Source organism: Pteropus vampyrus, unplaced genomic scaffold, assembly GCF_000151845.1.
Source record: "Pteropus vampyrus isolate Shadow unplaced genomic scaffold, Pvam_2.0 Scaffold462, whole genome shotgun sequence".
NCBI lineage: Eukaryota > Metazoa > Chordata > Mammalia > Chiroptera > Pteropodidae > Pteropus > Pteropus vampyrus.
The window spans coordinates 2,009,080-2,032,460 of record NW_011889243.1 but is presented as its reverse complement, the minus strand read 5'-3'; the positions used below and the strand labels follow the sequence as shown (position 1 = coordinate 2,032,460).

The 23,381-nt window shown below is 36.7% G+C and overlaps 1 protein-coding gene across 14 annotated transcripts in view; it reads right to left on the bottom strand.

The window, feature by feature from the left end:
• Positions 1–23,381, bottom strand: part of PEAK1 (pseudopodium enriched atypical kinase 1) — a 259,266-nt gene that overhangs the window by 36,380 nt on the left and 199,505 nt on the right. For all 14 annotated transcript variants that reach the window (XM_011382136.2, XM_011382141.2, XM_011382137.2 and 11 more), the window contains one exon: positions 3,597–3,781. In XM_011382136.2, coding sequence (XP_011380438.1) covers positions 3,597–3,781 — 185 coding nt within the window. The remainder of the gene's footprint in view (positions 1–3,596; positions 3,782–23,381) is intronic.

Sequence of the window (23,381 nt, the reverse complement as noted above, 5' to 3'; positions counted from 1 at the left end):
AAACTTTCAGCCAGATTCATCAAGAAAAAGAGAGCCCAAATAAATAAAATCAGAAACAAAAGTGAAGATGTGACAACTAACACCAGAGAAATAAAAAGGAATATAAGAAAATACTATGAATAATCATATGCCAAATAATTTGACAATCTGGAAGAAATGGATAAATTCTTAGAAACATGCAATCTTCCAAGAATGGGTAAAGAAGGAATAAGAGATCTGAATAGACTAGTAACTACTAATGAAATTGAATCAGTAATAAAAAAAAAAAAATCCCAACAAACAAAAAGTCCTGGAACAGATGGCTTCATAAATGAATTTTATCAAACATTCAAAGAATTAACACATACACTTCTCAAACTATTCCAAAAAACTGAAGAGAAGGGAAGGCTCCCAAGTTCATGTTATGAGGTAAGCATTACCCTGATTCCAAAACCAGAGATATTACAAAAAAAAAAATTACAGGCTATTATCCCTGATGAACATAGATGCAAAATTCTCAACAAAATATTAGCAACCGAATTCAGTGATACATTAAAAATATCATATGCCATGATCAAGTAGGATATATTAACGGGATGCAAAAATGGTTCAATATTTACAAATCAATTAATGTGATACACCACATAGACAAAATGAAGGATAAAAAATCATATAATCAAATCAATAGGTGCAGAAAAAACATCTGACAATATTCAGCATCCGTTTATGATAAAACTCTCAGCAATGTGGGAATACAAGGAACATACCTCAAGGGCCATATATGACAAACTCACAGCTAACAACATACTCAGTGGTGAAAAGCTAAAATCGCTTTCTTTAAGATCAGGAACAAGACAAGAATGTCCACTTTCACCAGTTCTATTCAATATAGTACTGGAAATCCTAGTCATAGCAATCAGACAAGAAAAAATAAAAGGTATCCAAATTGGGAAGGAAGAAGTAAAACTGTCATTATTTGCAGATAAAATGACACTATACAGAAAGTGACCCTAAAGAGTCCACCAAAACACTATTAGAACTAATAAATGAATTCAGTAAGTAGGGGACACAAAATTAATATTCAGAAACTGGTTATATTTTTAAGAGAATTTAAAAAAGCAATCCCATTAAATAGAAAAGAAAAAAATCCATTTATAATTGCATAAAAAGATACCTAGAAATAAATTTAACCAAGGAGGTTAAACAGTTTAATTGATAAATTATAAGACAATGAAAAAAGAAATTGAAGAAGATAAAAATAAACATAAGCATACACTATGCTCATGGATAGGGAGAACTGACATTGTTAAAATGTCCGTATCACTCAAGGCAATCAATGTACAGATTCAGTGCTATCCCTATCAAAATACCAAAGGCTTTTTCACAGAGCTAAAACAAATAATCTTAACATGTATATGGAATCTCAAAAGACCTTGGATAGCCAAAGCAATCTTGAGAAAAAAGAACAAGGTTGGAGGTCTCATGCTACCTGATTTCAAACTATACTACAAGGTTATATAGTGCAAAACAACATGGTACTGCCATAAAAATAGACACAGATCAATGGAACAGAATAGAGTCCAGAAACAAACCCACACTTATATGGTCAACTAATTTATGACAAAGGAGGCAAGAATATACAATTGGGTAAAGATAGTCTCTTCAATAATGGTGTTGGGAAAACTGGACAGATAGATGCAAAGAAATGAAACTAAACCACTTTCTTATACCATATACATAAATAAACTCAAAATGGATTAAAGACTTAAAGATTTAAATATTAAGACTTGAAACCATCAAACTCCTAGAAGAAAACAGGCAATAAGCTCTTTGACATTGGTCTTAGCAATTTTTTTGGATATGTCTCCTAGAGCAAAGACATCAAAAGCAGAAATAAAGAAATGGGACTATATCAAACTAAAAACTTTTTGCACAGTAAAGGAAACCATCAACAAAACAAAAAGCTTATTGAATGGGAAAAGATATTCTCCAATGAAACATCCGATAAGGCGTTAATATCCTAAGTAATATAAAGAACTCATACAACTTACCACCAAATGGCAAATAATTTGATTAAAAAATGGGCAGAGACTTGAATTTCTCCAAAGAAGACATACAGATGGCAAACAGACACATGAAAAGATACTCAACGTCACTAATTATCAGAGAAATGCAAATTAAAACCATGATGAGATTTCACCCTACACCTGTCATAATGGCTATTTTCAATAAATCAACCAACACAAAGATTGGCGAAGATGTGGAGAAATGGGAACCCTTGTACACTGTTGGTGGAATTGTAAATGAGTACAACCACTATGGAGAACACCGTGCAGGTTCTGCAAAAAATTAAAAACAGAATTACCATATGATTTAGCAATTCTACTTTTGGCTATTTATCTGAAGAAATCCAAACCAGTAATTGGAAGAGCTATATGCATCCCTATGTTCATTGCGGCATTATTTACAGTAGCCAAGATACAAAAGCAACCTAATGTCCATCGACAGACAAATGGATAAAGAAGTGGTACATATATACAATGGAATATTACTTGGCCATAAAAAAAGAATGAAATCTTGCCATTTGTGACAACATAAATGAACCTAGAGGGTATTATGCTAAGTGAAACAAGTCGGTCAGAGAAAGTCAAATATCATATGATTTCACTTATATGTGGAATCTAAAGAACAAACAAAACAGAAACAGACTCATAAATACAGAGAACAAACTGATGTTGCCAGATGGTTTGGGGGCCTGGGAGAAAAAGGTAAGAGGAATTAAGAAGTAGAAATTGGCAGTTACAAAACAGTCATGGAATGTAAAGGAAATATAGTCACTAATATTGTAATAACTAACTATGTATGATGTAAAGTAGGTACTAGACTTACTGGCAGGAATCACTCAGTAAGTCATATAAATGTCTAACCATTATGCTGTACACCTGAAACTAATATAATATTGAACATCGACTCTAATTGAAAATAAAATAAAATACAAATCTAATTATGTGATTCCTCTGCTTAAAACCCTTTGATGGTTCACTATCACAAAAGCAAAAAGTCTAAGGTTATAGCCTGAAATGCATGATCTCGTCTAACTCTTCAGTTCACATTTCAGCCACATTGAATGGCTGTGGTATCTACCTGCACCAAGATGTTTAGCATCTCCATGTTTTTGCTCCTGTTGTTACCTCTGGTTAGAATACTCTTCCTTCCCTCTTCAGCCAGCTAAATCACTTCAGGAATTATCTACAGGATGGCATCTTTTGACACCCTCACCTATGTAATATAAAAAATATTCCATGTGTATCTCTGTCAGTGCATTCATCATATTTACTGAAATCATCAACAAGATCATCTTTTTCCCTCGAGGTGAGTCCCTCATGGCAGTGACCACGTAAGACCTTTAGCACATGGAACAGGACTCATGGTAGCAGGTGTTGAATGCATGCCTAGTAAACACCAGGACTTTTTTTGATATGAGTTAAATTTATAATTCCATTGTTCAACTTTTGTTCCATGGAGCAATAAGAATCATCTCTCCAGCAAAATATAGCATTTGGCTAGTTCATGAAAAGGTAAAGTTTAAACACCACTTATATGACATTTGCACTTACCTAAGTTGCTGTATGTTGCACTACAGGGATTTATGTCCATTGAATCTGAAATGTCTTCTTTCTCCTCTTCCCTTTCCAATTCAGGTAGGGGTAATGATGATGTGCAGCCCCTGCCATCTTCTTTCACAACAACAGTTCTGGGGTCCCAAGGAGAAAAATCCTCCGTCACTTCATGGGTCACATGACTAAAACAAAGCAGACCACTGTTAGACTGGCATTCAAAGGTCTTGCTAAAATTTAGATTTATGGAAGGCATATACTTGCCATAAATGTAAATAACTGGCCCTTCAGTCACAGCTATGGGTCATAAGCCCCAACATGCTTGTCTGAATATAACACAGTCCTTCATGAAGGCTGATACTTCTATTTATCAAGAATTCAGTTTGATAGAAGAGGTATGGTAGGCACAGAGGGAAGCCTGAGAATAACAGGTAAGGAGTGGAACTTTTTTTTTAAGGTAGGAGGTGGTGATGGTGGTGGTAGAGGGATTGAATGCTTAACTGGTTAAAGACAAATATAATCAAGTATTTAATGAAGTATTTAGCATATTTACTACACTACAGTTCTATTATACTAGGATAAATATCAAATACTTTACTATATAGTATTTATTTAGTATATAGTATTTTACATACTAAAGTATTAAAATATTTAGTAAAGGATCAGGAATAAAGTTGAAATTAGACTATCTACTTTATTTTACTTTACAACATGCTTAATATTGTATTATGCTTACTGTAAATATATTACAACCCAGATATATCCCAAAATGTTAACAGTGATTTTGTAATTTGGGGGTTACAAGTGATTTTTTAAAAATTAGTTTCAAGTATACAGTACATTGGTTAGACATTTATATCGTTTATAAAACGATCCCCCTAATTGCTCCTTCTCTCCTCTGGTTTTCCACCTAGCTAATATATTAATGCTAACTACGTTCTCTATGCCGTGCTGAAATTAGACTACTTAAACAAGGAAGCTAAGCAATTGTCTTAGCAGATAAACTGAGGCCAGGAAAGTCTTGTTGCCAAGATTGTGTTCCCAATCTTGTTTCACTTCTCTGCCTGCTCACCCTGCCTGAACTGTTAATTTCTGTTGCTATAAATTACAAGAGAATAGAATGGTCATTAAATATTGGTGGAGAAAACTGGCTTAGAAAATCTCATTGGTCAATGAAATAAATTCAAAATCAGGCATCTTTAATGGTCCACTGAAAGTGTTCCTGGACCGTCACACACTCATCTGCTCTTCTTCCTGTTTTTAATTTAATTTTTTTTAATGGGTAAAGAGACAGAAAGAAAAGAAATATATCCTATTGCATATTATTTCTGGGTTTGCAACTGGCAATGAGTCATGGTGATATTTACAAGTTTCTTTGAAAGAGGTACTCTGTTCAATCATGTGTCATCAGAACATATACCACCTGAGGATTTGAGGAAGTAGATCTGAAGGAAGAGTAGCTTCTTATCAATCTTTCATTATTGAAATTGTTCAGGGACATTTCTGTTCAAATGTGCCTAAGCAGAAAAATAAGCCTTGTAGTCTGCTGAATGTACAACTTCAAAATGTTTTTGAAAGCTGGTAGAGCCAGGGTCTCTCTATACTGAGAGCGAGCAATGAGCTGGAGGTTACATCATGGGATGTGGCTCTTGGGGAGAATGCTGAGGTGGGCAGGAATCACCCCACTGGCAGCCAAGAGGGTGGGTTTATGTAAAGGAGGCCTCAGACAGTAAAGCACGCTGCCTCTTCTTAATGGGCTGCCCTTAGTTCATCAACCCCAAATTGGAGCTCCACTTCCAATCGTTAGCAAAGATGAAGCAAAGTGACACTTATAAAACACTCTCAGACACCACTTAGTGTCAAGACTGTAGATCACTGAGTACTTATCAATATGCTTCAGGAGAGGGAAAATGTTCTTTGTTGGCAAAAGTTAATATAAGCCATTTCTGATTTCAAAGCAATAAACATAAAGTGATTTAAAAATATCAGCCTCCCTTGAGAAGAAAAACGTTAAGCCTCCAAACCATTCTCTTCTTACTCTAGACTCAACTTGAGAGGTTTCTATAAAGCTGTTTTTAGGCTCTTAACATCTGCAGCCTTGCTCTTGCTTATTCTCTTTCTTCCCCTAAGCTCCTCATTATTACTAAAAGAAAGCTCTCATTTCCATTTGTCAAAAAGGACTGCTGATGGTTGGTTCAGAAACCATGACTCTACCTTCACTTATCTGATTTTCTCCTAGGAAATGAGCTATTATCAATGAGTCTCAACTATGGTGAAAACCACAGTTAGAGTTGTTGCTATTAAATCTGTGAGGAATTTCCTGGCCTGTTTCTACATACATGAATCACAGCTCTGTGCTGTTAGGAGCTTCTCAAACCAAAGTATGAATGCTAAAAAGCAAGAAATATTAATGACTCACCTACTGTAACTGCTCATACAATTCCCCATTAAAGGAGATTCTACACAGCCTTCTGGAATCTGTTAACTATGTTCTGAAGCTCGGATGAACCACAGTCCCACTGAGTTCTGGAGGACTACATACTGCGCAAGATATAAGTGGCTCCAATTCTACACTTTAATATCACCCTCTGTACCTTGACCTTTACCTTAGGGGTTTGGTCTGGGAAATGTGCCAATTACCTTCGGGGAGCTAAGCAAAGTGAAAGCTAGTTTTATTAACTCTTCGAGGACCAGGGCAGTATAACCTACACAAAAATCAGTTTTTATAAGCACATTTTAAATAAGTGTACTAGCATATTAAATCATAAATTAAAATAACTCAACCATAAACAATTTTGCAAGGAGAGTTGATGAAAGGAAAATCATATGGATTTGCAAATGGATGCTAAGATGTTTAATCTGCATTTATAGTGACAGCAGTATCTAAAAAGGAAGAATTTTAAAAAATGCATCAGTGATATGTCATGTCATATCTTGATGCTTGAGGGGAGAATAGCTCTTTATATGATTGAAATGGCAAAATAGAGGCAGGGAAAAGGAGAAGTTTTGAGAGTTCAAGCATAGATGTGGTAATGTTGTAACTAAAAATGAAAAAGAATCAAGAACAGCATTAGAGAAGGTTGACTCTATGTATAAACAGACAAACCATTCTGAAAGGAAGTAAATTTTAGTTAGTTTACCTTAGACATACTAATTTTATAAGGGAATATAATTTTTGACCATTGATTTATTTTTTGTTTCATGTTTAGTTTTATAATCAAAATACCTCCTCTCAAATAATAAAATAAGTTTCCCAGTTCAAGTTTTATCTCCTAACAAAGTGGTTCACCACTCGCATTTCATTGGGAAGTGTTTAATATAATGGAGAAAACACCAAAATGGGAATCAGAGAACTCAGGTTCCGTTCCCCTATTACTTTGACTTTCTACAACTAGATGACAGCATCATGTAGGAAATAATGGAGAAAATGAAAAATTTCCCCCATTTCATCTATGAGACAGAGAGTAAAAAAAAAAAATCCTTTAAAATAAAATCAGAAGAAATCTACTAGAATTTCTGATACACTATATCTTAGCATGCATCTTGAAATAGCAAATAACAATGAGAGTAATAATTTTTTTCAGGGTAATTATAATTTGATAGCTATTACTATAAAACATAACTGTTAACTGATAAATGGCCCACAAAGAGGAAGTTATGGCTTTTCTATTTATATATTGAGATAATTCCTAGTTCTATAATGTAATGTAGAATGCTTGCAATAACTATTGCATTGACATGTTGGTCCTTGATAGGTTCGGCCAAACCCTGACAGCCTGCTCTTATCCTGGACCCTCAGCGTTCATTCTGCTTTCATATGGGAAGACATAACAAGTTTGTCTTTACCTCAAACTCTTCCACAAACTTTTCATTAATGACTAGTTTTTAATTAAGATTTGGTTTATCTGACCTGACATGTAAAAAAACAAATCACATGATAATCTCCACAAACAGATCTCATTTTCTGAACATGGAGAATGAACTTAAGGTGTTCATAGGAAACAGTACCAGTTTCAGTTATTTCTGTTATATAAATGAATCCCTTGGTAAGGTGTATCTCATCAGTCTGCAATATTTATACATAATTCAAAACTGCAGAAGCAATCTCCTAAGGGAAGCTCATCTGGCTTACCCAGGTGGTAGGATTAATTATTACAGCATCAAATAAAAGAATCCACCCCCCACCACCCCTGGAAAATTCATTCAAAGCAGATTTTTGTAAGAATTCAATCAAATGTCTAAATGTACATTTTTAAAAGGCAAATCAGATTCCACATTAGGTGAGAGTAAATGCCTTAGGTACTCTAGTATTTCCACAATTTCAGTTCAACTTTATCTTCAAATTCAACTACTTTCATTCAGCTTCGGAAGGGACAGTAAATGAAATCAGGCTTCTATAGAGACCATCTGCCTCTTGTGGCAAATGATACTCTACATTCCTATTTGCCAGTTCTCTTCAGAAGCCACATTATCTCTAGTTGCCCAAGACAGACAATAAACAAATGTGTGATTTTTAAAACTTCCTTTTATACCTTTTCTGATCAAAGCACATCAGAAACAGCATTTCATGGTTTTGTTACTGGTTTCTAAAGCTGATTTCTGGGATTACTGAGGATGACGGACCTTTGCAGAAATGGGATGTGCACAAATACGTAAGGAAGAAAGTTCAAAGTTATCAAATCTCACATCTTTAATCTACTAGAAGGGGGAAAAACTCCATTCCTTTCTGTCTCTCTAACCCCCTACCAAAAGTGAAATTTCTTAATCCTATCTTAGTTTCCAGCTCATGAACTTGATTTTGCTACATTTTCCAATTACTGACATTCTCAGGTAGAAAAGTGTTCTGTCCACGGATCACTATTTTAGTGTCTCCAATTTTCCACTAAGGCCTTCTGTAGTCTCTGTAGTCTTCTGTAGAAATGTGAAGAAAACTTCACATTTCTATCCCTGAGATTAACTTTTAACCGAAATCTGATGAGTTCTTGCTAATATGTCTAACATAGTCTGATAAAGCAAAGGTAGCTCTTACTGGTGTGGATGAAGTGGCTAGATCTTGGGATGAGGAAGGTCTTGAATAGACTCTAATTTTCAGACACTGTAGTTTCACTTTTTCTTTTTTAACAGATGTGAATAGCAAATTAAAAGTGGCTTCAAGACGGATTCCGGTCAAGATAGTGGCTAGGTAAAAGCAGAGTTTGCCTCCTTCCACGACTGCATTAAAATTACAACCAAATTATAAAACAAACAACTTGGAGAACCACCTGAAGTCTAGCTGATCATAACACATACATCTGAGGTTATAAAGAAAAAGCCACATTGAGTCTGGTAGGAGGGGCAGAGACATGAAGCAGGTAGGTCTGACACACACATGTGGCAGTTGAGCAGCAGGAAAGCATGGCTGCAGAGCTCTTGGCTGCCACAAGGAACAAGGGGCCCTAGCCCCAACAGGGGCTTTCTAGCCCGGGGTTCCAGTCCTGGGAAGAGGAGTTCCCACAAAAACCTCACTGTAAAAACCAGTGGGGACTCTGGCCATCTGGGTAAAACAGAAAAAAAATCTGAAAACCCAAACATTCCGGTAAAAGGGCCGGCACACTGACTCACTTGCTCTTAGACACCCCATGCTCCGTTGGAGAGTCAGCAGCTCAGGAGGCACAAGACGCATACATGGAAAGACTGAGTTCTGGGGCACTGGGGCAAGGGCTAGAGGGACAGTTGTCATTGCTCCTTGGTTCAGCCCCTCTCCAGGGCAGTCTACGGGTGGGTGCCATCTTGCTTGTGTTGAACCCTTCCCCTGCTAATTCTGAAGCTGCATGGGTCAGGTGAGATCGCCCTCCTCTACTCCATGTCTCCCTGGGACCCTGCCCCACCGAGCCCACAAATTGCTGAGGTGGCCTGTTGCCTGGAAGCCAGCCTCATCGTATGGCTTTTTTGGGCCACATATTTATTGGCAGGCAGCAGCTCTCAGCTCATGTGGTCCACACACAAACCGCACATTTTGGGGAAGACTTTTGGTGGCAAGTCATTGGTGCTAGTCCAAGATGTAATATCTTTTGGGTGGATCACGGGGGTCTGAGGGACTGAGGAGGACAGTGGCTGGCTTTGCTGCAATCTGAGACTTTCATAGGAAGCTGCAGATTCAGCACTGGCATGAAACCTGACTGCATTGGCAGGGTGAAATTCCATCACTTTACCCCAGTGACTCCCTGGGTTGTCACCCCTCCCAACTTGCACACCATTCAAAGGCTCTTCCAGCTGCAGAGTTATATGAGCAGTTGGCAGGCAGCCTTAGGCATTGAAGTGCATAGGTCCTTTTGCTAAGCCATCCCAGGCTGGGTACTGGGGGTAACTGACCTCAGCTCCCAGCGTGGTCTCACTCACTTCCAGATCTAGCACAGGCAGAAACCATTCACAGATTGCTTTGTAGCTCCTACCAGGTAGCCCCAAAGGCAGTAGCTGACTTTGGCCTACACTGGAGCACCTCCCAACGGGTCACAGAACCAACACATCCAAAGACTGGCATCAGACCACAGGTGCACCATCTGATTGCTCCATAAGCGGCACACCAGGTGGTCTTATCAGGTACATGAGACTGCTGGGGTGAATCCCACTCCATGAGGGCTCATACCATGTGGGTGTGGCCAGTCCTCACAGTCAGTCAGCTCGAGAGTCAATCCCATCCACTGACACACTAACAGCAATCAAGGCTTAGCTACAATAGGAGAACATACACAACCACACAAGGAACATGCCCAGAGCCCCTGGCACAGGTGATCAGGAAAACTGCACCACTGGGCCACACAGGACACCTACTACATAAGGCCACCTAGCCAAGGCTGGGAGATGTAACAAATCTTTCTTATACATAAAAACAAACATAGAGAGGCAACTAAAATGAGAAAACAAAGAAACATGCCGTGAATAAAAAAATGAGAAAACTCCAGGAAAAAAACTAAACAAAATGGAGGCAAGCAACCTACCAGAGACAGCATTCAAAACACTGGTCATGATGATGCTCAATGAAATTAGTGAAAGAATAGATGATCTCAGTGAGGAATTCAACAAAGAGACAGTAGGTATAAAAAAGGACAAAGAAACCATAAAGAACCAGTCAGAAATAAAGAATACAATAAGCAAAATGAAGACTACACTAGAAGGAATCAACAGTAGATTAGATGAAGTAGAGGATGAATCAGTGAGTTGGAAGACAAGGTAGCAGAAAACGCCCTATTGGAACAGCAAAAAGAAAAAAGAATTTAAAAAATGAGGAAAGTTTAAGGGACCTCTGGGACAACATCAAATGTACCAACATCCGCATCATTGGGGTACCAGAAGGAGAGAGAGAGAGCAAGAGATTGAGAACCTATTTGAAGAAATAATGACAGAAAACTTCCCTAACCTGGCAAAGGAAATAGATATACAAGTCCAGGAAGTGCAGAGTCCCAAACAAGAGGAACTCAAACAGACCCATACCAAAACACATCCTCATTAAAATGCCAAAGGCTGGAGACTAAGACAGAATTGTTACTTACAAGGGTACCCCCCATAATAATGTCAGCTGACTTTTCAACAGAAACTTAGTAGGCCAGAAAGGACTGGCACAAAATATTCAAAGTAATGAAAAACAAGAACCTACGACCAAGACTACTCTACTCAGCAAGGCTATCAACTAAAATTGAAGTGATAAAGATCCTTCCAGACAGAAAAAAGTTAAAGGAATTCATCACCGACAAGCCAGATTATAAGAAATGTTAAGGGGACTTCTGTAAAAAGAAGGGGGGAAAGGCCCCGTAAATATGAATAATACAATGTACCTATCAATAATTGCTTTAAATGTAAGTGGATTAAATGCTCCAATCAAAAGACATAGGGTAGTTCAATGGAAAAGGAAATAAGGTCCATACGTAAGCTGTCTACAAGAGACCCACCTCAGACCAAATGACACACACAGACTGAAAATAAAGGGATGGAAAAAGATATTTCATACAAATGGAAATGAAAGAAAAGGCTGGGGTAGCAATACTTACACAAGCCAAAATACTTTAAAACAAAGGCTATAATAAGAGACAAAGAAGGGCATTACATAATGGTAAAGAGATCAATACAACAAGAGGACATAACCTAAGGCAACATATATGTACCCAACATAGGAGCACCTATATATAAAGCGATTATTGACTGACATAAAGGGACAGATTGACAGTAATACACTCATAATAGGAGACTTTAACATCCCATTGACACCAATGGACAGATTTTCCAGACAGAAAATCAATAAGGAACAGCAGCCTTAAGTGAAACACTAGAGTAGATGAATTTAATTGATATTTTCAAAAAGTTTCACCCCAAAGCAGAATATACATTCTTCTCAAGTGCACATGGAACATTTTTCAGGACAGACCACATGTTAGGCCAAAATACAAGTCTCAATAAATTTAAGAAGACAGAAATCATATCAATGGTTTAAAACTAGAAATCAACTATAAGAAAAAAATCTAGAAAATACACAAACACATGGAGGCTAAACAATATGCTACTAAACAATGAATGTGTTGAAAAGGACATCAAAGAAGAAATTTAAAGATACCTAGAGGCAAACAAAAACGAAAACACAAAGACTCAAAATCTACTGGATACAGCGAAAGCAGTCCTAAGAGGGAAATTCATAGCAATACAGGCCTACCTCAAGAAACAAGAAAAATAAACAATCTAATCTCACACTAAAAAGTGCTAGAAAAAGAACAGCAAAACAAAAGTCAGTAAAAGGAAATAATAAAGATCAAAGCAGAAATAAATGAAATAGAGTTTAGAAAAATACAAAAGATCAATGAAACCAAGAGCTGATGCTTTGAAAAGATAAATGAGATTGATAAATCTTTAACTAGACTCATCAGGAGAAAAAGAGAGAGGACCCAAATAAAAAAAATCAGAAATGATAAAAGAGAAGTAACTATGGACTCCACAGCAATACAAAGGATCATAAGAAAATACTGCGAGCAATTACACGCCAACAAATTGGACAATCTGGAAGAAATGGATATATTCCTAAAAACATACAATCTTCCAAGACTGAGTCAAGAAGAAACAAAATCTGAACCAACCGATTATCACTATGAATCAGTAGTCAAAAAACTTCCAAAAAAACAAAAGTCCTAGACCAGAAAGCCTCATAGGTAAATTTTACCAAACATTCAAAGAATTATTAACATCTATCCTCAAACTACTGCAAAAAATTCAAGAGGAGAGAAGGCTCCCAATCTCATTTTATGGAGTTACCATTACCTTGATTCCAAAACCAGACAATTGGGCAGATACATGCAAAAAAATAAAACTGAACCACCTTCTTATACCATATACAAGAATAAACTCAAAATGGATTAAAGACTTAAATGTAAGACCCAAAACCATAAAACTTCTAGAAGAAAACATAGGCAGTAAACTCTCTGATAATGTTATTAGTAGTTTCTTTTCAGATATATCTCCTCAGGCAAGAGAAAAAAAAAAGAAAAAATAAACAAATGGGACTACAACAAACTAAAAAGTTTTTGCACAGAGAAGGAAACCATCAACAAAACAAAAAGACAACCTACTGAATGGGAGCAGATATTTGACTATGATACATTTGACAGGGGTTAATATCCAAAATTTATGAAGAACTCAACAACAACAAAAAAACAAAAAACCCAATTTAAAAATGGGCAGAAGACCTGAATAGGTATTTCTCCAAAGAGGACATACAGATGGCCAACAGAAATGAAAAGATGTTCAAGGTCACTAATCATCAGAGAAATGCAAATTAAAAGCACGATGAGCTATCACCTCACACCTGTCAGATTGGCTATTATCAATAAATCAAAAAACAACAAATGTTGGCAAAGATGTGGAGAAAAGGGAACTCTCGTACATTGTTGGTGAGATTGCAAACTGGTACAGCCACTCTGGAATAGTTTGAATGCTCCTATAAAAATTAAAAATAGAACTACCATTTGACCCAGTAATTGTATTTCTGGGTATATTTATCCAAAGAAAACCAAAACACTAGTTTGTAAAAATCTATGCAACTCTATGATCATGGCAGTGCTATTTACAATAACCAGGATATGGAAACTACCTAAGTGCCCATCAATACACGATTGGATAATACAATGAAATATCACTCAGCTATTAAAAAAAATCTTACCATTTGCAATATGGATGGTGCTAGAGGGTATGATGTAGAGTGAAATTAGTAGGATGAGAAAGATAAATATCATATGTATAATTTCTTGAAAGGCAAGATATCAGAATAAAATGCCCACAGGTCTCTCTAATAGGACTAACCTAGGAAGGATATGAAACAGCCTTATTTGGGTCCTGGACTTTTTCTGTATCTCCAGAAACAGTAGAGAGCACAGCACTACAGTTTTTTTCCAATTTCCTCTTATCTCCCTCAACTGCCTGTTTGCCTTTTGAGTCAGAGGAGAGAAATGCTGAGAGATGATCATGTACACTAACTCTCCAAAATCACTGCAGGCTCAGTGAGGGAATATATGTAGGGAGGTAATGGAAACTGCTTTGAATCTACTCTTACTCAACACTGCACAATCTGCACACTTTTCCATTTAATTCACAAAAACACCTCAGGAGGTAGATTTTACAGATGGGGAAACTGAGATTGAAACAAGTGAAATAAATTGCCTAAGTACCCCGGGTACTTAGGTAGAGAGTCAGGATCTGAATTTGACACTATCCAGCTCTAATATCTGTGTTCTTTCCACTCCACCAGTACCATACGGCAAGCTTGGTGTATCGTAAACACTCAACAATAAATGCTTAATTATGAAGATGAAGTTAAGGTGCTTTGAAAAGCATAAAGCTATTATGATTACAGATGTGTTCTATTCTTGAAAAATTCTAAACAAAAGTCATTACATTACAAAAGGATTTATCTAAATAGGAGCTGCTCTAGTATAGAAAGACTGTTTATAGATCTCTGGCTTCCTGATAGTCACCACCACCACCTCTACATTTGCTGAGTACTAGGTACTGTGCTTAAATATACATCTCCTAACAATAACATTCCAAGTAAGATTTGTCATTCTCATAATAGCAAATAACAATAGCAACCAAAATTTACATAGTGCTTAATATATGCCTGTTCTAAGCCAAGTTTCTCAAAAGTGGCACTATTGACATTTTGGACCAAAATGTCAATTCTGTGCTGTGGAGAGCTGTCCTATGTATAGTAGGATCACACTAGCACCTCTTGCCTCCATCTAGTAGGTGTTAGAATGACTCCTTTTGCTTCTCCCCTAGTTGTGACACCAGTCTGTCTCCACTGTGTCAAAAATGCCCTGAGAAGCAAAATTCCTCCCCAATATCCTACTTTCTAAACTCTCTATATAAATTCTTTCAAGTCTTATAACAACCTAACAGGCAGGTTATTATCTCTCTTTTACAAAGTAAGAAATATAGTCATTTGCCTCTTGTAACACAGCTAGTAACTGATGGAACCGAGATTCAAACCCAGCAATTCAGCTCTAGTCAGTGCTCCATTCTGCCCGTTTATAGATGAAGAAACTCAGAAGAAGCAAAGTTCAAATAACTTACTTGTCCAAGAGCTAATAAGTGATGAAAGCAGGACTTAAATCCAGGTCTGAGTGATTTTAAAGTCTATGTTCTAAAATATTAGGCCAATTATTATCAGACTTCAATGTGCCTAAAAATTACTTTGGGAGCTTGTTAAAAATGCAGATTTGTGGCTCTTACCTTCAGGGATTGATTTTACAGGTCTGGGGTATGACCCAGGAATCTGCATTTATACAAACATCCCAGGTGATTCTGATGCAGTTGGTCCCAAGACCACACTCTGAGAAACTATTTTTCACTACCCTATCATCCCATCCCAAAAAGAACAGAATGATAAGTATAAAAGGAGCAAGGTGTAAAAAACGAGTAGAAAAATTTTAAGGAGCATCATTATTCAGATGTGATACAGTGAAAAAGGGGAAATGAAATAAGTAACCACTTATGAAAAACAGGCTATTTTAAAAAGGAGTTGTTTTGGGACCAATTCCTACCTTCTGAAGTTTATTCTTAGAATACAATTTATACAAACTCACAAAATGTTATAAAATGAGTATTTGGTATAGTATGACATTTATGATTTTATTAGAAGCCCTAGCTGGATGAAAACCACTCTGAAAGAAATGACATTTATGACACCAACAATGTCTTCCAACGTGTAGCCACTATCTCAGTTCTTTGTATCAATAAAGGATAGAGGTGAGCACAAAAGGCAGGCCCCCATGATTCAAAAAGCTGCTTATAAGAAGAGAAGAGAAACCATAGCACCTGTATCTTTTATCCACCCTGCTTTCCTAAAATCTCTCTTTTGTTCTGCTGTTCGTCTGTTCCATATCATCCATAGATCTTTGTGATCCGCCAAGGTCAGGTCCAGACTGTCTGCAGGTCTTCAAGATGCATCACAATGAGGCTGCAAAGTATTTTTCCAACTTTACTCCAAATTTTCTGAGACAAAATCCTTCAGCTCCAGACAGGCCAATGTATTTCTACATCATAACTCCCCGTCCCTTGGGCACACCATATTCTACAACTTTGCTGTGCCTATTTTCCCTTCCTAGAGTTGCCTCCCTTTTTTTTAACATCTATTCCAAACTCAGCCAGTCTTTAAAGATTATTCTAGTCTCACATTGCCCATGACGTCTCACTGTCCACCGGGACCTCTTCTTTCTTTGAACACCCAACTGAATGTTTATGTCACCTCCACATTTATATTTTGAAGCCCTAACCTCCTAGTGTGACTGTATCTGGAGATGGGGCCTCTAAGAAACAATTAAGATGAAATGAGATCAGAAGGGCAGAGCCCTGATCAGATAGGATTAATGTCCTTATAAGAAGAGACACCAGAGGGCTTGGTCTCTCCCTTTTCCTCTCCACATACATTCACTGAAGAGAGTGAGGACATAGTGAGAAGGCGGCCATCTGCAAGCAAAGAAGAGTCCTCACCAGAAACCAAATCAGCTGGAACCTGATCTTGGACTCTGGCCACAGGAACTATGAGAAAATAAATTTCTGTTGTTTAATCCACCCCATCTATGATATTTTGTTATGGCAGTCCGAGTTAACTCATACCGCAGGGAATGAGCATTACAGCAAGCACTCAGGAAACAGGTGCTGAATAAATCAAATCAGGTGAGGTCTTGGCAGTGGGGTACTAGAGAATATCACCAGGATCTGTTTCCTCACTCCTCCCAGCAAAATTTCTCCTTGTATCACCATGGAGAAAGGAATTGGGACAGGTTCCAAAGTGAAGCATCCAAGGGATAGGGATGGGAATGGGAAACTCCCTCCCCACTAAGAAGTAAGAGGAACATGACATCTTCCCAGATACAGCGTGGAGCTTCATCAATGTGCTAGCAGTACTGAAAAGCCAACAGTTGATTCCAGAGGCTATTTCACTTCTGCATAATCAGTGTGCGTTGCTATCATCACTCTGTTCTTTTCAGGCAAGCCTTTCTCCCTGCTATTAATAAATCACCATTATAGAGGCACCAATAAGGATAAACTACTTGTCCTGGAATTAAACTTTTAAATGTCACCTGATCAATACCCTACTACAGTTATGCTAAATAATCACTAACTGAAACTATGGTCTAGAGGTCTGAATTCAGGTCTAGAAATTAGAAACTCAAATTTAATTTCATTTCTGCCACCAATGATACTCTGTCAACGTCTCTCATTATTCAACTATAAAACAGGTGTGGTAACATTTACAGGAGTATGCATTCATTAGGAAATTCACATAAACTGCTTTTAAGAGAGTGAACAACTATGCCAGTGTTGAATACTTTAAGATTGTTTCAATGAATCAGTGCACATCACTATGACCCTTACTGGTCCCACGCCTTCTTGTGCTCTGGCTAACTTTATAGAAGACACGTAGACAGCGACAGACTCAACAATCACCAGCAAGAGTACAAGAAAAATCACTGCAGGTCCAAACATCTCTGAAGTCAGAGTGGTCTTGGCAATGTCAACAAATTACTTTGTTTTTCAATTTCCTATAAAATACAAAAAATGCACTGTCATAGATGTTGGGACAATTGAGATAATGTGAAACTGTTTTAAGAATTACCTAATAAGACACTGGATTTAACCTCAGGCAAACAAAAAAATAATACTGACCCAATAAGTCAGAGAATTCTCAGTTTGAGTCTTCACTTTGGAATATATTCATTATGAGACTCTAAGCAAGCCAGCTTACTTTTCTGGAGTTTTATCACTTCCCAAAAGGGAAAGGAACATAAAGCTGTCTGAAGACCACTCCATCCTGGTGCATAAACATAACCATTCTGCATCATTCTGTGATTAGGAACAAGTGAGATACTTATGAGTTTTCTCTAAAGCAGAGTTTTTAAAAAAATCAACAGTAAGGACTTTATGAACTCATCTAAACTTTAGGAACAATATGTCAGCAAATGTAGAAGTGATCTCTATAAATGCTAATAGTCCAAAAGTTTGTTTACAGCAAAGAACACATGAACAGGAGAGCAAGCAGCTACTTTCAGCTTCTATTTCCAATTATTTTTCTTTATGAGAAATAGGAATTTGAACTTCAGAGGCCAGTTTGGTCCTAAGCATGAAAAGATGACTTTGATAGGGTTCTCTTAGTAGAGATAATGCAAATTAAGATATAATTGGAACATAAGTATTTTAAAAATTTAAGCTTCTGACTTTCCAGAGGGGATAACGTCACATTTTACCATAGTGTCTTTTTTCTATACTATATGTGCATACACACATATATATAAAGAAACTTAGGCTTTGGTTACTTTAGCAAGCAGCAAACCTATTTGATGTTTAGCATGCCTGGCAACCACAGACAAATCAGCTATTATTTGAGTCCAGGGATCAGCAAACTTTTTCTGTGAAAGGTCAAGTAGTAAATATTTTAGGCTTTACAGGCCATATGATGTCTATTGCAACTACTCAGTCCTGCTGTAATAGTGGAAAAGAAGCCATAGACAGCATGTAAAAGAATGAATGTGGCTGTTTTCCAATAAGACAGGCAGGACTTGGCCCGCAGGTCATAGTTTGCTGAACTTAGAATGTATTAGATGGCTCCTAGGATTATTGAGGAATGTGGCTTAATTCTAAGAACTAAGAAGATCATAAGGGCCTGGGAGGTGAAAGGAAGGCTTATACAAATGCACAGCATTCCCAAGGGAGGAAAGGTGTGCCAAATCTAATTTGCCTGACAGAAATAGGAGTTGGCTGAGGACTGAATAGAATTCCAGCAGTGCGAGGCATAGCTAGATTCCTGAGATAGTTCTGGGAATCCTAGAAAAATCCTACTTATATGGTATCCAAAAGTACATGCTGGAGATTTTTGCTAATTAGGAACATGACATTCAGGGTTGGTAGAGTTAGAAAGCTTAGCCAAAGGTCAAAAGGCCATTCAGGGGGGCAAATGATATCCTTACCTTCGGCTGGGAGCGTTATAGTTACTTTAGGTGAGTTAGTTATTTTCTTAGTCATGGGCTAAGTTTTTCTGATTACAAAAAAAATTTTTTTTAACTAAATTTTTAAGAACATGCATGTGATTGACAAGATTGCCTGCAAATTATGAAATAAATATGATTTTAGTCATCAATAATTAAAAGTTTACCACTATGGTTTACTGGAAAGACTACTTCAGGTATACTTCAGGAAGAAGGAAATTGAATCCAAAAGGGAGGAGCAAAATGAAGAAAAAAATAGTAAAAAAAATAAAAAAGTGATAAGCATATGAATAAATCTAAAATAGAAAAGAATGCTGTGATGAGGAGTAATAGGGTGGGAGGAGTTTCTTAAGACTGGATAGCCAGTGAAGATTTTTTTGAGGAGGTGACATTTAAATTGAGAGCTGAATGACAAGGATCTAGCCATGCAGAGATAGGAAGGAAGCATTTCAAATAAGAAGATAGCTGACATAAAGGGGTACGGTTGGCATGTTTGAAGAACAGAAAGAAAACTTGTATTGTGAGAAGTTCATGAGCAAGGGGGTGAGTAGGAGATAGGTTAAACAGGTAGGCAAAGGTCATATTATATAGGAACTTCCTTCACTGTGTTGAAACAATGGGATTTGCATTTTAAAAAGAGTACTTAATTTGACCTAGAGAGACTAGATTAGCTAGAAGGGAGATCAATTAAGATGATGATGATGGGTTGAGAAATGATGGTGGGTTGGACTAGGGTGGTAGAAGACAAGGTGGAAAGAAGTAAACAGCTTTGGGATATATTTGGAAGGTTAACAAGACTTGCTGACATTTTGGATATAGAAGGTGAGGGAAAGAGAAGAATCAAAGGTGACTCCTAGTCTTCTGGCTTGAGCTGAATGGATGGTGGGACCTTTTACCAAGAAGGGAAGATTTTAGATGGAATAGATTTGTAGGAAAAATCAAGAGTTCTGTTTTGGATATGTTTCATTTGAGATGTCCATTTGAAATTTAAGTGGAGATACCAACTGGATACTTGTTATGTAATCATAAGAGAGAGATCAAGGATGAAGATACAAATGTGGGAGTCATCAGAACATACATAATATTTAAAGTCTTGATACCAGATGATGTTTAGCCAGGGCTTAGCCATTAAAGTTTAAAGAACCCTTTTTAGTAATATGGTTATGATGGGAAAAAAAAAGAACTTACCTTCTGGAGATACATACTGAAATATTTACAAAGTGAAATGATGTCTGGAATTTGCTTAAAAATAATGGAGGGAAGGGGATAGAGGTATAGATGAAACAAAATTGGTCATAAATTGTTATTTGTTGAAGTGTGGGTCTGGGGTAAATGATATTTCATCTTACCAATCTAACTATGTTTGTATATGTTTAAAATTTTCTATCATAAAAATTTTTAAATATCCTGTTAGAATAGCTATAATCAACAGAACAAGTAATAACAAATGCTGAAGAGGATGTGAAGAAATAGGAACCCTCATACACTGCTGGTGAGACTGCGAATTGGTACAGCCACTATGGAAAACAGTAAGGAAGGCCCTCAAAAAACTAAGAATGGATCTACCGTATGATCCAGCAATCCCCTTACTGGGTATTTACCCCAAAGACTTGAAAACTCATATCTAAAAGATATTTGCACACTGATGTTCATAGCAGCATTATTCACAGTGGCCAGGACATGGAAGCGACCGAAGTGTCCTATGATAGATAACTGGATAAAGAAGCTGTGGTACATATATACAATGGGATATTACTCAGCCATAAGAAGAGATGAAATACTGCTATTTGCAATAACATGGATGGACCTTGAGATAATCATATTAAGTGAAATAAGTCAGACAGAAAAAGTTGAAAATCACATGCTATCACTTATATGTGGGATATAAACCTAAAAGCAATAAATGAACAGGACAAACAAACAGAGACTCATGGACATGAACAATGGACTGACTAGTGGTTACCAGAGGGTAGAGGGGACGAGGGAGGGGGGAGGTAGATGGGAGGAAAAAAATTTAAATCATTTCTTCAATTAAAAAAATAAAAAATAAAGATAAAGTTTAAAATAAAATGAAAATAAATAAAAGGACCCATTTTAAGATGGTCTACATTAAAAGGTAGTCCTGTAGTACTGATTCCATGGTCAACAGTACAAACAAAGCACTCAGAAAAAAGAAAAGCCAGATTAATCAGAGGTTCATGAGCAAGAGAGTAAGATTAAACAGGTAGACAGAGGTCACATATATAGGGCCTTGTTCAGTGTGGGGAAATGACTGAATTTACATTTAAGAAAGAGACTTGGCTGTTCTATGAATAGATTGGCAGGGCAAAACATTAAACAAGGATTATCTTAAGTTCTTGTGCCCTAAGCATAATTTGTAAAGAGGTCAACTTGTACAGCTAGCTGCTTTACAGGTACATATTTAGTCCTCATAATATCTCCATAAGCTAGGTATTATGATCACTATTGTATAGGTTGGGAAGCCTCCGCTTAGAAAAGTTAAGTAAAAAGTCACACCAGTGGTGTGATTCAAATCTTTGTCTGATTCCAGTGCTTGCATTTGCTCATTATGCAATATTATCCCCTAATCTGTGGACACCAGAGTTGCAGAGATGGTAGATAGGCTACTGCTGCTAAAAGCGACAGTGGAGCAATTCCCTCCTGGTCACAAACCAGACTAACCACACTCAATTAAGTTCTCTTGATCCAGACTAGCCAGATAGAAATGATGCCCATGAGTACATTCCTAAGCCAAAATTTAACTGGTATACCTGTCACTGGTGTTTCCACCTCTCAGCCCATTTTCAGTACTAATGCCAGAAGAGATTTTTATTTAAAAATTTTTTTTAAATCTCAACTCACACTACCTTCCCTCTTAAAAACTTTCTGCTTACAAAATCTACATGATAAAGGCCAAATGTTTCATTGTATTATGCAAGGCTATTCACTGTCTGTCTCAGCAGTCCTCAAACTTTCTTCTCAGGATTCCTTTATACAGTTAAAAATCATTGAGAACGGCAAGGGCTCTTGTTTACGTGAGCCCTTATCTACTGACATTCATTATATTCGCAATTAAAACTGAGAAAAATTTAAGAGTTATTAATTCATTAGAAAATAATAAACCCTTTAAGTATTAACCTAAACAATATTTTTTTCAAATCTCTCATATCTGGCTTAATAGAAGACAGTTAAATTCTCATATGTGTTTCTGCATTCAATCTACTGTGATAAGTTATTTTGGCTAAATTATATGAAAAAAATCTAGCAGGAAAGGGAAGAGTACCTTAGTGGCCTTTTACATAATTGTGAATTTTCCTCCTTGGTACTATACCAGAACTTGGTAAGTTGTAGTTCCTTAAGGGTAACTTTCAATGTGGAATCTGAAACCATATCAATGAACTTTTTGTGTTCAGTTACATTAAAATCCATTGGTCTAACTTGCAGTTTTACTCACAGATCTTTTACTCATGGGTCATTTGGAAGTTATTAGTTCACTGAGTTAAGCAGCTCTTCCAAATGTTGACACATTTCATTATATAATATTGAAAAATCTTTTTGCTAATATCCCCAACAATCTCATCAGAAAAATGTTCAAGTATTAACAAGCCATCAAGGTCATGGTGATAAATAAAAGTTTTCAAAAATTCTTTCTTATTTTTGCTTTAAAGTTTTAATTTTATCATTGACAACAAATATTCCCAGTTGTTTCTGCTGAATAGGCTCACTACATTCATTCTTAAGAAAATACACCAAGAGTGAACAACCACAATTCATCAGCCACTTGTTCTTTTGAGATGGTCCATGAAAAAAGGGGCTTTGTAATTCAAATTTTGAAACAAACTATTTCACAAGTGTTTTTCATTAAGACAACTATTAAACTTTGGTATCCAGCAGAAGTACTCCATGTGTACTTTCCGTTTAATCACACAGATATATATTTTTAAACAGCCGTATATTCAAGGGTTGAGATTTAATAACATTTACAACTTCATCAAGGACATTCTTAAGTGAAACCAATGTTTTGGATTTTCTTTTTTAAACCTATTAGTATAATATGGTGGCATGACTTTGATTTGTGCTAAGGTATAAGTAGTTTTACCTGTTGTAACAGTGAAAAAGACAAATAATGTCTTAGTATTATGAAAATGGTGAATTTTGCAGGGTCACTATTTGACCTTGTATGAACCACATTTGAAGAACCACTGGTCTATTCATTATCCTTTTCCAGTCACCTGTCCTGCTCCTGTTTGCCATAATCATCTCTGTGACTTTGCATGTTATTCTT